The following is a 16,163-nucleotide window of genomic DNA, read 5'->3' as shown; positions in this document are numbered from 1 at the left end:
GGTGGACCGAGCTCTCATCACTCCTTGTCTCAGTATCTCCCATAATGCAAAGCACATCTCCTTGAAGATATGTATACTGCTATGCATTAAGGGAAGGGCCACTACCCAGACCGGTTTCAACCTTTATTGAGGTCTCGTCAGTGGGAGGCAGAGTAGATCGCCGAATAACTTTTTATAGAAAAGTAGCTCACGTAGTAAAAAAGGTTGAACACCACTGCTCTAGAGTTTTTTCTTCCTGCTTTGCTCATACTTCACTTCTACTGTATGCTACCAACTGAGTCACCTTGCTGGCCTGCTATTTATACTTCTCATGCAACTGATTGTTACCATTATTCATTTTGGGTTGCCTCCACAATATCCTCCTCTTCCGATTTTTTACTTAATCCCTTCATTCATCAATTTGAAACCTACCTTTTCAGCCTTTTGACCTTTGGAATACATCCATACACTGATATTAAATATCTCTTGGTCAGTTTCCAAGCAGTGTTTACCTCCCTCTCCTTTACACTCCTTATCTTATGCTATAGCTGAAAGCAGTTTTCTAAGCTTCTCAATCACCAGCCTTGTAGTTCTACATATATCCTTTCCTTATATGTCTTCATATGACTGCCACCACCAAGGTGATCACCACATGGTCATTCTCACCAAAATTGCTGCACTTACAATCACATCCTCAAATGAAATGATTAGATCTAAGACTTTCAATCCTTGCAGTATGTAAAAGAGTTACATACTGCCTAAGATAATTCTCTCTCAACAACTCATGAAATTCGTTTTCCTTATACCTAAATGATCTCTCTTCATTTCAATCCATATTAAAATAATTAATATCACCTATAATGATCACCCTTCCTTTGTTTGCTAACCCAAGTTGCTTATACAGTTCTTCATCACTGCCCTCCACATTCCCTGGCTTATATGCTGGTTCAAGGATACAGTGGTTGGTCGGCGAATTTAGTGCTCCTGTAAAGTTGGTGATTTTTGTCTGTTTTTATTGTGTTTTCCCTTCAAAAATTAGTGTTTTGTAGTATACTAGTATAGATTTTGTGTTTGATAGTGTGTTAAGTAGTTTATCACATTTTTATCAAGATAATTCAATATTTAGTATACGTTTAAAATGGCACCAAAGAAAAAGGGCAAAAAATGTAATGCTAAAAAAAAAAAGCACCGCAGGCGAGAACAAGAAAGTTAGCCCTGCTAAAGAGGTTATTGTTCACATGGAGGAGGTTAATGAAAATGAACTGCCAAAATAGCAAAGTTGAAGCAGATCATCACAGAGACGACACGGGAATTGCAAAAAGTTGAGAGGCATTTAAATAAGTATAGGGAGAAAAAAAGAAAAATGAACAGGAAAATAAGAAACAACAAAGCAAGGAAACAGGTAAGTCAGGAAATAACGGAAATCAGGTAAGTGATATTGTTAGTAAAAAGAAAGAAGTTATTTGGTATCGTGACTCTATAATAAAACATGCTATAGATGAGCAAGTTATAACATCGAGTTTTCCAGGAGCGAAAATTAAAAATATAGCGCAAGTAATTCAAAAACAGAAAAGAAAAGTAAAAGAAATAGTAGTCGTAGTAAATACTAGTGCCTTATCTGGCAATAAGTTCAGTATGGGAGAGAGGACATGAAAGGGTTGTTGGAAGAAACGACAGTGAAGTGTGAGAAAGTGAAAATTGTCAGTATTTTACCTCGCTATGATAAAAATAAATTAAGAACAAGAGATATGGTTGCAAATGATTCGATGAGTAGGCTGTGTAGAAGGAATGGATATGAGTTTTTGGATGTGTGGAGTGAGTTTGAGGGAAGACTAGATTTGTATAAGAGGGATGGCCTACACCTGAATGTGTTTGGTATCAGGAGTCTAGAAAAAACTAATAACTGGTATGACACCTAATGCATAGGGAGTCAGGAAACTAAATTATAAAGGGAGGAATAGTGTGAATGTGAGTGTAAGAGAGACAATGTTATACAACTGTGTTAATGATGAGAATGGGCTTTGTCATGAAAATTTGACGAGGAGAGAACGATTTTGGGTTTGTGTTCGTCCAGTTCGAACCTATTAAATATGTGCAAAGGTGTCTACATGTGTAAGGTATTGGAGTATAGAGATCTGCATGTTGTCCAACTGTGTCAGGCAGACTGCAGACAAGACAATACAAAAGAACAAACAGGTAGATTATTATATCTGTACACGAATGCTAGGAGTATCAGAAACAAAGGGATAGAGTTTGATGCCTTAATCAATATGTTGCAATCTCAGATTGTAGGTATTAGTGAGACCTGGCTATCAGAATCAGACCTACTAACTGGTATCGAATGTCATGGGTATAGTATTTTTAGGAAGGATAGAGAGGATAGGAGAGGAGTTGGGGGGGGGGGGGGGGGTTTGCTAATGGCAATGGATGACTTGAATAATCCAGTTAGAGTTGAGACATGATTGTAGTACTACTACTAACAATATTTCATGTGGCACTGAGATTGAAGCCATCTGGTGTGAGGTGGAATCTAACAAGATCAATTACATAGTGGGGTGTTGTTGCAGACCTGGTGAATCGGTTGGTAGTGAAGAAGAAATGCAACCCCAAATACAAAAGATGAGCACAAAAAGAGTAATCATTACGCGAAACTTTAATTATCCAAATATTGATTGGGTAGCAGTAAAAGCTGATGAGAAGAGGGAAAATGCATTTATTAAGCTATTGCAGGACAACTTCCTCAAGCAGCATGTGATAGAAGGAAATCGAGGGCAAAGATTGTTAGATTTGATTATAGTGTCAGAGGTGTTTCAGTTAAAGACATAATTATTCTGCCTCCGGTTGGCGACAGTGATCATGCAGTACTCACTTGGGAAGTGACTAAGTTTATGAATGTTCCATTCAGGCAAGGTTATATGTTGAACTACAACGCAGGAAATTATGACCAACTGAGTGTTGTACTGAGTTCAGTGGAATGGGATCAATTGTTGGATGGGAAGACAGTCCATGGGAAGCACTGAAACAATACTTTAATGATGCGATATTAGAATGTGTCCCGAGAGTTTGAAGAATAAATAGAGTAGGAGTCAAATGAATGTGTAATCTTATTAAGCAAGAGATTCATAAAAAAAGGACGATGTGGAAGGAATAACGTTTGTATAAGGATACCATTATAAATGTTATAAGCAGAATCCTAGAATAGTCATAAATGTTGTACAGAAAGCAAAGTCTGAGTATGAAAAGAAACTGGCTCTGCGTGCTAAAGACAACCCACAAGAATGCTACCAATATGCTGCAAATAAAAGAAAGAATAAATATAAAAGGATAACTCTTCTAAATCCAGATGGGCGTGATGGTTACAGATGCAGAAAAGGTTGTTCAGTTAATGAGTGCTCATTTTGTTAAAAGCAAAATGCAACAATGAGCTCACTGTTACCTCTTCACTAGATGAAGAGATGCAGGTGTGTTTGGCCGAGGAATTAGAGCTGCTGCAAAAAATTGAATTAGAATTCAGCAATAAGGACTGATGTAATATCAGCACGTATGCTAAAAGAGTTTTCAGCTGAACTGGCCATTCTTTGACCAGGCTGTTTAATATGAGTCTCAGAAGAGAGAAGATTCAGCAGGAATGGAAGGAATGTACGATAATTCCATTGCACAAGGGTGGTGCAAAGACCAATGTATCCAAATATCGACAAATTGGTATCTCAGGAGTGGTGGTGGTGGTGGTGAAGATTTTTGGAAAAATTGGTTAGGGCTCACACTCAGAAATGGGTTGACAGTGAAACTCTGCTTTGCAATGAGAATCGTGGGTTTACTAAGGGAAAGTCATATTTTAGCAACTTGCTCATATTCTATAACAATGTTCCAATTGAACTAGACAAGGGGAATGGATACACCAGGATACTTTTGGATTTTGCTAAAGCTTTCGACAAAATATAGCATTGCACACTGCTGCATAAATTGGAGAAAATGGGTTTGGGTTATACAATATTATCCTGGATAAGAGGATGGATGACTGACCGATATCAAAAAGTAGTTTAATAAATCACTTAAGGAATTAACAAAATAGATAAGAATATAAATTACACTTTAATAAATATTTCTGATATTTCGGCAACGTCACGTTGCCATCTTCAAAAGAAACTTACAAAAAAGGCAAGTGCCTGTAAGCATTACAACACAGTAACTGAGAATGAAGTGATGAAACTATTGTTCTCCTAAAAGTCCTGATGGTCAGCCCCCCCCCCCCCCCTCCAGCAGGCTAAGTAGGTGTTCTTGGTCGTTGGGCTGAAGGTCTGCTGATGCAAGCCTCCCAAATTTGGGGCAGTCTCATACATCCAAATTTGTTGAGGTTTGGAGAGTTTCTCAGGGCTGAGGCTGATTCCATGAATAGTCTTTCGATTTTGTATTTGCTATGGTGTATTACTATAGCTTTCTTCCACCATATTCTGTGGCATGTATCCAGAGCATGGTCTGCACGACCAGAGTGGCTGTACTTGTGAAACCGGATGTAGTCCTTGTGTTCCAAAATTCTGATATTTGTTGTCCTGCCTGTTTGGCCAAAGTAAGACAGTTTACAGCTGCAAGGGACCTGGTATACACCAGGTAGGTCTTTAGCGGAGCAGATAAGGGATGCCAATTTTCTGTATGGTCTGTAACAGGAGGTCAAGTCATATTTTTTTAAGATTTTGGTAATTTTTTCGGGAAGTGCCTCAGACTTAGGGAATGGTGATGGATTTAGAGTAATCCTTGTGAATGGGGGAGAGGGGGTTGTGGTTTGTTGGTTTCAATATTTTTGAATTTTTTTTTTTTTTTTTTTTTTTTTTGGGGGGGGGGGGGTAGCCATTGGCTGAGAAAGATTGAGGATGTGATTTAGTTCAGTGTTTAGGGCCTTGTTGTAGAACAGATTAGTTTAGCCCTGTTGTACATCACCACTCCATATTGTTGTGAGGAGGGGGGGGGGAGTTTGTTGGTGAATCCCAACAACAACAACATAATCAGGTAATCCCAAATTGTGTAAAATTCAACCACTGTTTTGTGTTACAAAAAGCTCTCCGTATCTATAACCATGCCAGCTACACTTTGCTTCGGGAACAAATCGCCGCCATGCAGTTTCTCTTAGCTGACATTAACAAAGCTATTCGTGCTCTTGAAGAAGAGCTTTCGTGCACTTTAAATCACGAGCTTTGGTCAATTTTACATGACGTTTCATGTACTGCAGCAGACAAAGAATTTGAAAAAATACGAGGTCGACAGATCAAAAAATTCGAAAAATTAAAAAAAGAACTCTACGGTCAATCCAAAACTTCCTATCAACACCATAATCAACCTTTCTTCAGTCACCCTGAAGCACTCAACGCACTTTCACGTGGCCACAACTTCACCATTGCTCCCAGAAAAATACCTAGTGATGATATTATGATCCAGATCGAATGCCGAATCAGCCACCTTCCGAATCAAATCACCAACAGTGTAAGACTGGATGTAGCTTGTGTCCTCTCCAAAGCAAGATCCCCAAAAACCAACATATCCAACAAGGAATATAAAGCTCTGCAGGAAATGCAATTGTAGTACTTAACCAAAAGGACTACACAGGTAAGCTTAATGCTCTTCTATTAGATCGGGCTACTTATCTCCCTATCGTATACAATCCCACCAACTCACAAATCAGAAAACTTCACAGGCCCCTTAAGAAAGTCACTTCTTGGCCTGTAGAAGTTACTAATAACAGATTAAAACTGTTTTTAACTCTATAATACCCCCCCCCTCCTGTATTTATGGACTCCCAAAAATACATAAAGAAAATGTGCCATTACATCCCATGGTGGATGGCATTGATTCTCCCACATACAAATTAGCTAAACATCTGGCCAAAGCGCTCGCACACTATACTGGCAACACACCATCACACATAAAAAACTCAGCCACTTCAAAGCCAGCACAGAAAACCTTACACTCCGACATACTGACATAATGGTCAGCTTTGACATCTCCTCCTTATTCACAAATGTCCCACTCAAGGAAACTTTGGAGCTAATCCAAGCTAAAATTTTCTCCCGATATCTCAGTGCTATTTCAGTTCACAATGAACTCGGGCTATTTCGTTTGGTAGGGAAAATTCTACAAACAAATAGAGGGGACAGCCATGGATTCACCACTCTCCCCACCCTTGGCCAATTTCTTCATGGAGACCTTTGATGAAAAAGCCTTAGCCTCTGCCCCACAAAAACCAACCATATGGCTTCGCTATTTGGCCACATGGATCAAGTTCACTCTGGAAAAAGAGGAAAACAACAGCCTCCCTTGCCTAGACACACTAGTCACCCACCAGCCTGATGGAACCTTGGTTTTCTCAGTTTATAGAAAACGCACCCATACAGGCAGGTACATTCACCAACAACCCCCCCCCCCCCTCACAAGAATACGGAGTGGTGAAAACACTATACAACAGGGCTAAACTAATCTTTTGTAACAACAAGGCCCTAAACACTGAACTAAATCACATCCTCAACACTTTCTCAGCCAATGGCTAACCCCCCCCCAAAAAAAGTAAAAAAATATTGAAACCAACAAACTACAACCCCCCCCTCTGCCCCATCACAACAAGGATTACTCTAAATCCATCACCATTCCCAACATTTGAGGCAAAAATTACCGAAATCTTAAAAAAACATGACTTGACCTCCTGTTACAGACCATACAGAAAATTGGCATCCCTTATCCACTCCACTAAAGACCTACCTGGTGTAATACCAGGTCCCTTGCAGCTGTAAACTGTCTTACTTTGGCCAAACAGGCAGGACAGCAAATATCAGAATTTTGGAACACAAGGACTACATCCGGTTTCACAAGTATAGCCACTCTGGTCTTACAGACCATGCTCTGGATACACGCTACAGAATACGATGGAAGAAAGCTACAGTAATACACTGTAGCAAATACAAATTCGAAAGACTATTCATGGAATCAGCCTCAGCCCTAAGAAACTCTCCAAACCTCAACAAATTTGGATGTATGAGACTGCCCCAAATTTGGGAGGCTTACATCAGCAGACCTTCAGCCCCAATGGCCAAGAACACCTACTTAGCCCACTGGGGTGGGGGCACCATCGGGACTTTTAGAAGAACAATAGCTTGATCACTTCATTCTCAGTTACTGTGTTGTAGTGCCTACGGGCACGTGCCTTTTTTGTAAGTTCCTTTTGAAGATGACAACGTGACGTTGCCGAAATATCGGAAATATTTATTAAAGCGTAATTTAATTTATATTCTTATCTCTGTTGTCAATTCTTTAAATTGATTTAGTAATGCATAACCAACGTATAAGTTTGTCTATGAGAATCAAAAAGTGGTATAACGGGGGGGGGTCAGAGTCTGAAAGGTTTAAGGTAACAAGTGATGTACCACAAGGATCAGTGCTTGGTCCACTGTTATTCAATCTGTACATTAATGATATTAGGAAGGATCTGACAAGTGACATACAGCTATTTGCTGATGATGCAAAGATAGGTAGGGTAATCAGGAATGCTACTGATATGCAGCACTTGCAGAATGATTTGAATAGGCTGGAATTGTGGGCATGGAAAATGAGTGTCAGTTCAATGTGAGTAAATGTACAGTCATTCACTTTGGCATGATTAGATATTCAATGTTGTATTATATTGGTGGGATCAGGCTAGGAGAAACTGATGAGCCCATAAAAAAGATGCATAAAGTACAGGTCAATTAGCACCATGCTTGCACAAATTAAACAGAAATTGTAATCAAAATATCCTGCCTGTGAGAAGAAAAAAAATATATAAATATACTCATTTCAGTAAAATAATGCTTGACATTTTGTTATTAAAAGATGTATCCATAATAATAAGACTAGTGTCAGTCTCTTTCTCCCCTTCACAGACACACGTCCTGGTTTATTTATGAAAGTAAAGAATGGTGAAAATAGACAGCTAATAAAAACCAAAACAAAAGCACTAACTTTAGTAATCTAAATATCTGACCTGTGAGAAGAAGAAAAAAAAAATTTTTTTTAATGCTGACCTAATTCATCATTTGTCTATAATGGACTGATTAATGAAATTAAAAACCTCATTTTCAGTGATGAAAACGGTTGTTAAAATAATATATTAAATTAATTTTGGATAGAAAAATTTTACTAATTTTGGAAACGTATAAAAAAGTTCATGTTATCATTTTATCATTTCGCACTTAAGGAGTTACAGTCTCGAACAGTTGTGGTTATAAGCTCTTTCACACACACACACACACACACACAAATTCATAAATAGAGAAATTCTCCCCAATACTCACAGGATGGACAAAATTAGGATCCGCCCCAAGTGATAAGAGCCTCAGACTCGTCTCTAAATTTGCTGTCCTGACACTTGAATGAAGTTGCTAAGAAGACCAAATAAAAATTATTCTATAAGAATAGACACCATATAATTACACTTTTATAAGAATGAGATTTTTTTTTCTTTCCACATGGATGTTTTATTTGGGTGCAAACCAAATATGTTTCTAAAATATACTTGATAAGGAATTTTTTAGTCAGTTCATACAATAAAATTCAGTGTTATTTTTATTTTAGAACAATGAAATTCATCATTATTTATAAGGTGATACATAGAAATATTCATCATTAAATATGCCTACAATTATGTAATAAGGCTTTAGTTGGTTGCTTTGCTTGTAATTACAGCCAAAGAGTGGGTCTCGTCAGCTGAGTGGTTAGCATAGGTCTCTATCCAACAGGCTGTGGGTTCAAATCCTACCAAGAGCATGGATGTTTGTGATTGTTTTTAAGTGCAAGATGAATTTCAACACCCAGTGTGACACCTCCTGCTGACTGGAGTCCTAATCTAAAACACAGAAAAACTGTCATGTTTGGTATCTAGATGAGGATTTCTAGATTATGTAAACAATATTTAAAAAGTATATAAAATTAATTAAAAATCTTCTTAGCCCACTCATGGCACAAATGTACTATAAGTTTACAACCTTCTGTGAGTGGGAGTCACAAAATATAAATAAATATCAATCAATATTATGTTCTGCAGAATGTTCTCACATCCTGAAAAACAGATAAACTGAGCCATATTAGTTATACTTATTGTATTATCTATTTCCATATCTTTATAAGAGAACAGTTAACTCTTCCTCAGATGAAATGTTATATGGCCCACCATTCATTTTAATCACTGGTTACTATGCAACCATTGAAGGCAAAGCACCTGTCAGGCATTGGATGTTACTTTAGTTTTTATGGCTTCAATGTAACTGATTAAAATGAGGTCTCTATAAAAGTAAATGCATGTGCAGTTCATAATTTTTCTCGCTAGGAGATCTGATACCAGTAAAAGTACAACTTCTCATGCTAAATTCACCAACATCATTACTCTATTAAATATTTTGTTCTTGGTATACGCATACTGATCAATTAATGATACTTGTCATCTTTCCTTTTGTGTTAGGCTTAATTGCCTGTCATGAACATGGTATCTTAAAAACCAGATACTGCAAAGGACAGGAGAGAGTTAATCCTATCTGCATTGTGTGCTATGGCTATGAATTACTTGTGTTCTTCTGGTTAGTTTATCCATTTCTGCAAGATGAAAAACCTGAGTTTCTGGGAGGAAACTTCTGCCACTTCCATGAGACCACTTTCAACTGAAAAGTTCTGACAAAGGTTCTTCACACCCTAGATGGAATTCAAATCCAGGTTTTGCAATCAAAGAGTATCATCTATACCAACTGAGCTAAAGAGGCTTTCTTCAAAACACTTATTTTCAAGACATTTTTGCATTATTATTTGTGTTGTATAATCTGTTTTATTTAATTATCATATTTTAATTTAGCAACAAAGGATGTACCAGATATTATGACAGTTCAATTAATATTTCATGTGATTTTCATATCAACAATTTTCAAAACTAGTTGATTATTTGTCAGGTATCTGTGATTTCATTTTATATTTCAATTTTAAAAGCACTACAGCATCTGCCCAACTATATCTTAGTCTTCCTTACATATCTTACATTCTCATATCATACTCTCTTTGTCACTATTGCTTTAAATAATGATTTTATTCATCTCCATTCTGTTTAAATAATGACACTATTTAGATCGTATCTGCTTCAACATTATTGAATATTAACAATGTCAAGTTCTTTTCAGATCTCACTTTAAATATGATTCTAGATGCGATGTCATTTGTTCTCTTCTAATTTTGCACAATTCTCATATCAGTGGTCTCCAGCCTCTAACCAGCTGTTTTATTTCTAACCCAACTTTTATATCCATAAAATAAAACTGGTATAAACAGTTTCATATGCTATTAATTTGACTGATTTCTCTCTTGTTCCATTCATAAGGCAATTGAACATAAATTATTCAACTGACTTACTGAGCCATATTGACCATACTTATTGTATTATCTATTTCTTTATCTATTTTACCATCTTCATTAAAAAAAAAAAAAAAAAAAAAACCAAACAGCTAAAATGTGTCCATGTTCGATAAATCCATACCAAGAAATGCAGCTGATCCTTTCCTTCATGCTTACACAGTGATCACAATACATCTTAGAAATTATGGAAACAACTACTGTGTTAGAGTAAAACTTCAGTTTAATATAAACCAAAATAATCACTCGATGTTTCAACCTTCACATTAAGGTCATCATCTGGAGCAGTGTTTCCCAACGACAGAATTTTTCTACGACGGAATCCTGAATCCTTCCCAAATCCTGAAATTTTCACAGAGCACCTTGGTTATTTTGTGATGTATTAATTATAATTAATTGTTAATTTAGATGATTTTCTATTAATGAATTAATAATTGATCATGAATTATTAATTATTAATTAAACAAACATCATTAAATTAATTTGTGCCGATTTTCAGTGACATCCCATTCTGATCACCAAAAATTTATATTATTATTATTATTATTATTATTATTATTATTATTATTATTATTATAAGTACTTACAAGTGAATGCAAACTTTTTATCCTGTGTGCTGGCAGTTTTTCCCTCCTTTTGTACACCCTGGAGATCGCTTTGTAGGCTGCTGGTGGATGACTCGCTATCTGCTGCATCACAAACACCTTCAATAAGAGATTTCTTAATACCAAAATTAAACAAAGTCTCTTGTCTCTTATTCATATTAAAATTTAAATCTGCAGGCCTATTACTTTTAAAAAATCATGGCACTACGGTTTCGAAACTTTCACCCTACAATACGAACTTGCGAATAAAGTATTCAGCATTACTAGATTTGAGAACCGGATACAGACTACTTTCATCTTCAATTTTAGTGGAAAAATTTTCTTTATACTTCCTTGCTGATTGGTCACTAACATTTGCAACACAGATGTTATTTCTTTCAGTTTTGAGAACAGAGGATGCATCGCCCATTGTTGTAATCAGCTTGCAGGCAATTTTTATGATCAGTCATAAACAGTGGTATTCTCTTTCCCGATTGTTGAAAGATTTCTATGTGTGAAAATCAACAATAATTCATGAATACTTCCACGTTTAAAAATACACGGCTTGGTCACTAACATTTGCTACACAGATGTTATTAGGCTTTCTGGGTCTGAGCTTTTTGACACATTCACGAATATTATTCTCCTCAGAACATTTCCACTATAAAATATTTATTCATGAAAAATGCTTAGAAAACTAAAATGACAAATTCCAGACTTATTCACCTTTCGCAGAACACAGTTTGGGAAATCCTGATCGAGTATATATATATATATATACACACACAAAGAAACAAACTGCACTACAATCTACATGGTATGCTGAAGTTACTAGTCAACTGTTAAAAGGTTTATTTCTCCCAGAAACTCAGGTATTTCATCCCTCAAAGTACATAATACTTTTTAAGTCACCTCAGGGCATCCATAATCAGAGTAGTCATCTCATAGCATATAATGAAATCCATCTATTATCTAATGACATTCACAAACATCCATATCACAACAGAATTCAAACCCACAGTTTATCCTTCAGTAAGCTGTACTTTTTTATATTTTAATATCCAAATTATTTTAATAACAAATCACATAAACACAATTATCATTATCTTACATATACAGTATATCTGGATTCACGGACAATTCATCGTGGGAAAATTCATCGAGAGGAAAATTCATTGCAGGGAAAATCGTCGCAGAAAAAAATTCACTGAAAGCATTATTCGCTAGAAAATTGAAGTCAGTTCGGTTTAACACGTGTTGTGTAGAGGTGTGTGATATTTGACAGTAAATTGTATCTGAGATATACTGCGAACTCCGATGTCAGTATAGTATTGGGTTTATTTATTTATTTTTTTTTTTTCAATAATTTCTAGATTGTAACTGAAAATAAATAAACCATCATGTTTTATATTTGTAGTGTTTTTTTTTTTAAGTTTTATCGCATTTCAGGCACATACTAATAATGAATGTATCTCTCAGATACGTGCAACCTAAGCTGCAATTATTTTTACCACAACCTCTGCAGGGTTAACCTCCCAACTGGCCAGGACATATATATACGTCCAGCAAATCCTGGATATCCATGTTGAAAAAACATGGATATCAAAGTGCATTTGACTGGGATGACAAGAACACTTCACACTGACAAGAACACTTAACCAGATTACCTCGCATACAAAGCTACGTTCGGTACCTATTGTCAGAAATGCAGTTGCTTGCCATTTGCTCAGTAACTGGACTCTAAATTATATTATCTACAAGTTGCATTTATTTTTGCTACTTGTTTTATCATATAATTATAGTTTTTAATGCCAGTGCAAATAACAGATCCTTTCATATTTCTTCACTTAAGATTGTATCACTCTGGAGAACAATGCCACTATCATTTTTTTTTTGCTAATTATCTTAGTCACTAATACATTTTACTCTCCCAGAACTTGATTCAAGATAATTATTTTTGTTAAACAATTATTTTATAAATTCATAAAAATCCAAATCTTAAAATAAATACAGCCTCCATCTGTTACAAATTGTTTTCTTTATTTTTTTAATATATATCCACGATGAATTTTCATGCAATTAATTTTCCCCATGGTTAAATTTCCAGCGATGAATAGTCTCCGCAATGAACTGTCCATACACAGCATATCTGCATCATCATATTACATATTAAACACAATAGTTTGTCAAAATCAAGTAAACTGACATCAAAGAAACCCAATTAATTCCGAAAAAAGTAGTTAATCCTATCTGCATAATCTCTCTGTATGTTTTTACAGGATGAAAAAGTCCAATTTCACATATCAGGTCATCCAAAAGTAATGTCGTTTTTTATACTATACTTGTTTAAATGTGTCTCAGATTATCTAAACATGAATTTTTAAAGTTTTTATAAGTACCACTAAGCTGGAGCAGCCTCATTCTAAGGAAATCCACCCTGCCAGAACATCATACATAAGTTGTTTAAATAACCCTTTATTACTATGGAAGTCACTGAAGAGCATATCAGGCACATCATGCTTTATGAGTTCAAAAAAGCAACAATGCTACTAACACTGTAAAAAATGTGCAAGAAGTGTATGGTGATAATGTTCTGACTGTGCAAAAGTGCCGGCAATGGTTCCAAAAATTTTGACAAGGGGACTTCAGCTTGAAAGACTCCCCTTGCTCTAGGCATCCTGTTTTTAGGCATCCTCTAGGCATCTCGCTTGATAATGATATGCTAGAAGCCACTATTGCAAGAAATGCAAATACAACTCTTGAAGATTTAAGCAAAAGATCCTAATTCATCATCATCGACCATCCATCACCATTTGCAAGAACTTGGAATGGCATCTAAGATTGTCTAGTGGGTTCCTCACGAACTGATGAACAACAATCAAAGAGTGTGTCAACATCTGCACTGTTTTTTATTCTCAAGAGATTCGATCTCTGATTTTGAGTCATGTAGTCACCGGTGATGAAAAGTGGATACTTAAGTGCTGAAGTAGTAGCAAGGCTTATACGTTGGTCAGACATAACTGGTAATTAGTTTACGGAATTAACACCGCATCTAAAGTATATTAATTAAAGGTAACTTTAATGAATAACTTCTATATTTCAGCAACGTCACATTGCCATCTTCAGGAACATAAAGATATGGTATGTGCACGCAGGCACTAACACAAAGCAAATGAAGAAGAAAGCAAGAAACTAATATTGTTCCTAAAGTCCTAATGGTGCCCTCTGGCGGGCTAATTTGGTAGTCTTGGCAGTTGGGCTGAAGTTCTCATAATGTAAGTCTCCCAAATTTGGGGTAGTTTCATGCACCCAAATTTGTTGAGGTTAGGAACGTTTTCTAGAGCTGCTGAAGATTCTTTGAATAATCTTTCGTATTTAAACTTGCTGCGATGAATTATTTTTGTTTTCTTCCAACGAATTTTATGGTGGGTATCTAAGGCATGGTCTGCCAGCCCAGAGCGGCTGTACTGATCTTTATGTTCCTGAAGATGGCAATGTGACGTTGCCGAAATATAGAAGTTATTCATTAAAGTTACCTTTAATTAATATACTTTAGATGCGTTGTTAATTCCGTAAACTAATTACCAGTTAAGTGCTGAAGGTAGTGGGTTCATTCAGGGGGGAAATAGGCTAAACCAAAACAAGACCTTCACTCTCAAACGTTTTTATTAAGCACTTGGTGGGATATGGCTGGTATTATACACTTTGAACTCTTGCCACAAAACCAAACAATCACAGCTAAAGTATACTGTGAACAACTCAATAGAATGAATGAAAAACAGAAAAAAAAAAGAGACGTTCTCTGGTCAATCAAGAGGGTGTTGTTTTTCACCATGAAATTTCACCATGCACACCCTTATAGTGCAGGATCACCAGTACCAAGTCAGGAATACTTTAGACTCAGCCATAGATCTGATTTGTCAGCTAGCTATATGCTGGTCCTGAGCCCAGATAAAAATGGGGGGGGGGGGGGGGGAAACAGAGATGAAGCCATACTTCCCTGTGAAAGGGGGACCTCGTGGCCATTGTATCATCCTATGCTAAATAAATAACCTGCACCAAGATTGAGGAACATTGCTGGGAAAAGCTTCCACATCCTCCATATTCTCCTGATCTCCAATCAAAATGCTGCAAGATATCTTCCAATTGCATTTAGTAATCTCTCTTCTACTTCACTGTTGTTAAAAATAATAAATTCAGTATACACTGATTGAAAAGAAGCCAATGGAAAACCCCATGGGTAAGGTTCATTGTGACATGTAACAAGTTACATGTTTGCAGCCAGTATAAATTGGAGGGATACGATGCTCCCAAGTCAGTGCAACTGTGTCTGGATAAAATGGCATTGAGAAGGGAACTGATAGAGTTTGAAAGAGGATAGGACTATCTGTCTGGCAAATTGTTGACAAACTGGGCCATCCCAGGTTAACAATAAATGATACTATAGTGAGATGGAAGTGCAGGGAAACTGCACTTCCACCTCACTATACCTGCAGTGGATGACCTACAACACTCACCAAATGTGAAAATAAGGTGCAACAAAGGATAATATGTAAAAACTACTATTTGTCGGCCAGCACACTGAATGCGGAATTCTTGGCATCATCTACACAAAAATGTTCAGAACCAAGGTTCACAACGTTGGTTTCCATTTCATCTTCAATGGGACATGGATGCTGGAAAGCTGTGTTATGGAGCAACAAACTACATTACATTCTCTCTCTATCAAGAAGATGGATGGGTGTGTGTGTGGATGCCTGGTGAACATCTAATACCAGAATGCGTAACCCCAAGTATGAAATTTGAAGGTGGCAGTGTGATGGTATTGTCCTGTTTTTCCTGGTTTGGCCTCAGCCCTCTGTTTGTGGTGCCAAGAACACCAAACTCTGAGAGATATCTGAAATGCAATGCTTCCTGCTTTGGGGTATTTCTATGGAACTGATCATTGTCTCTTTCAGCGAGAAAATGCACCATGTCATAAGGCTGTTGCAATTGCGTGGTTTGTGGTCATGAATGTCACCACGCTTCATTTGTCTCCACAGAGCATTGATCTCGACCCTAATGAACATCTGTGGGATGAAATGGAGTGTTAGGTGAAGTCGAGGGATGTCTGCCCTACAACAGTCCAGGATGGCAATAATCAATTCCATGAGGTGTACAAAGGACAGATAAGGGTTACTTGGTTGGTAAAGG

The 16,163-nt window shown here is 36.7% G+C and overlaps 1 protein-coding gene across 1 annotated transcript in view; it reads right to left on the bottom strand.

Annotated features, from left to right (window-relative positions):
* Positions 1–16,163, bottom strand: part of Git (ARF GTPase-activating protein GIT1) — a 707,749-nt gene that overhangs the window by 515,826 nt on the left and 175,760 nt on the right. The window contains exon 6 of the mRNA XM_090400625.1: positions 8,292–8,378. Within this exon, the coding sequence (XP_090256751.1) occupies positions 8,292–8,378 (87 nt within the window). The remainder of the gene's footprint in view (positions 1–8,291; positions 8,379–16,163) is intronic.

The sequence above is a fragment of the Typopeltis vanoorti genome, chromosome 1, assembly GCF_054136105.1.
Source record: "Typopeltis vanoorti isolate ZY-2024b chromosome 1, IOZ_Tvanoo_1.0, whole genome shotgun sequence".
Classification (NCBI taxonomy): Eukaryota; Metazoa; Arthropoda; class Arachnida; order Uropygi; family Thelyphonidae; genus Typopeltis; species Typopeltis vanoorti.
Note: the sequence above shows the minus strand (reverse complement) of the source record. Positions and strands in the feature narration are given on the sequence as shown.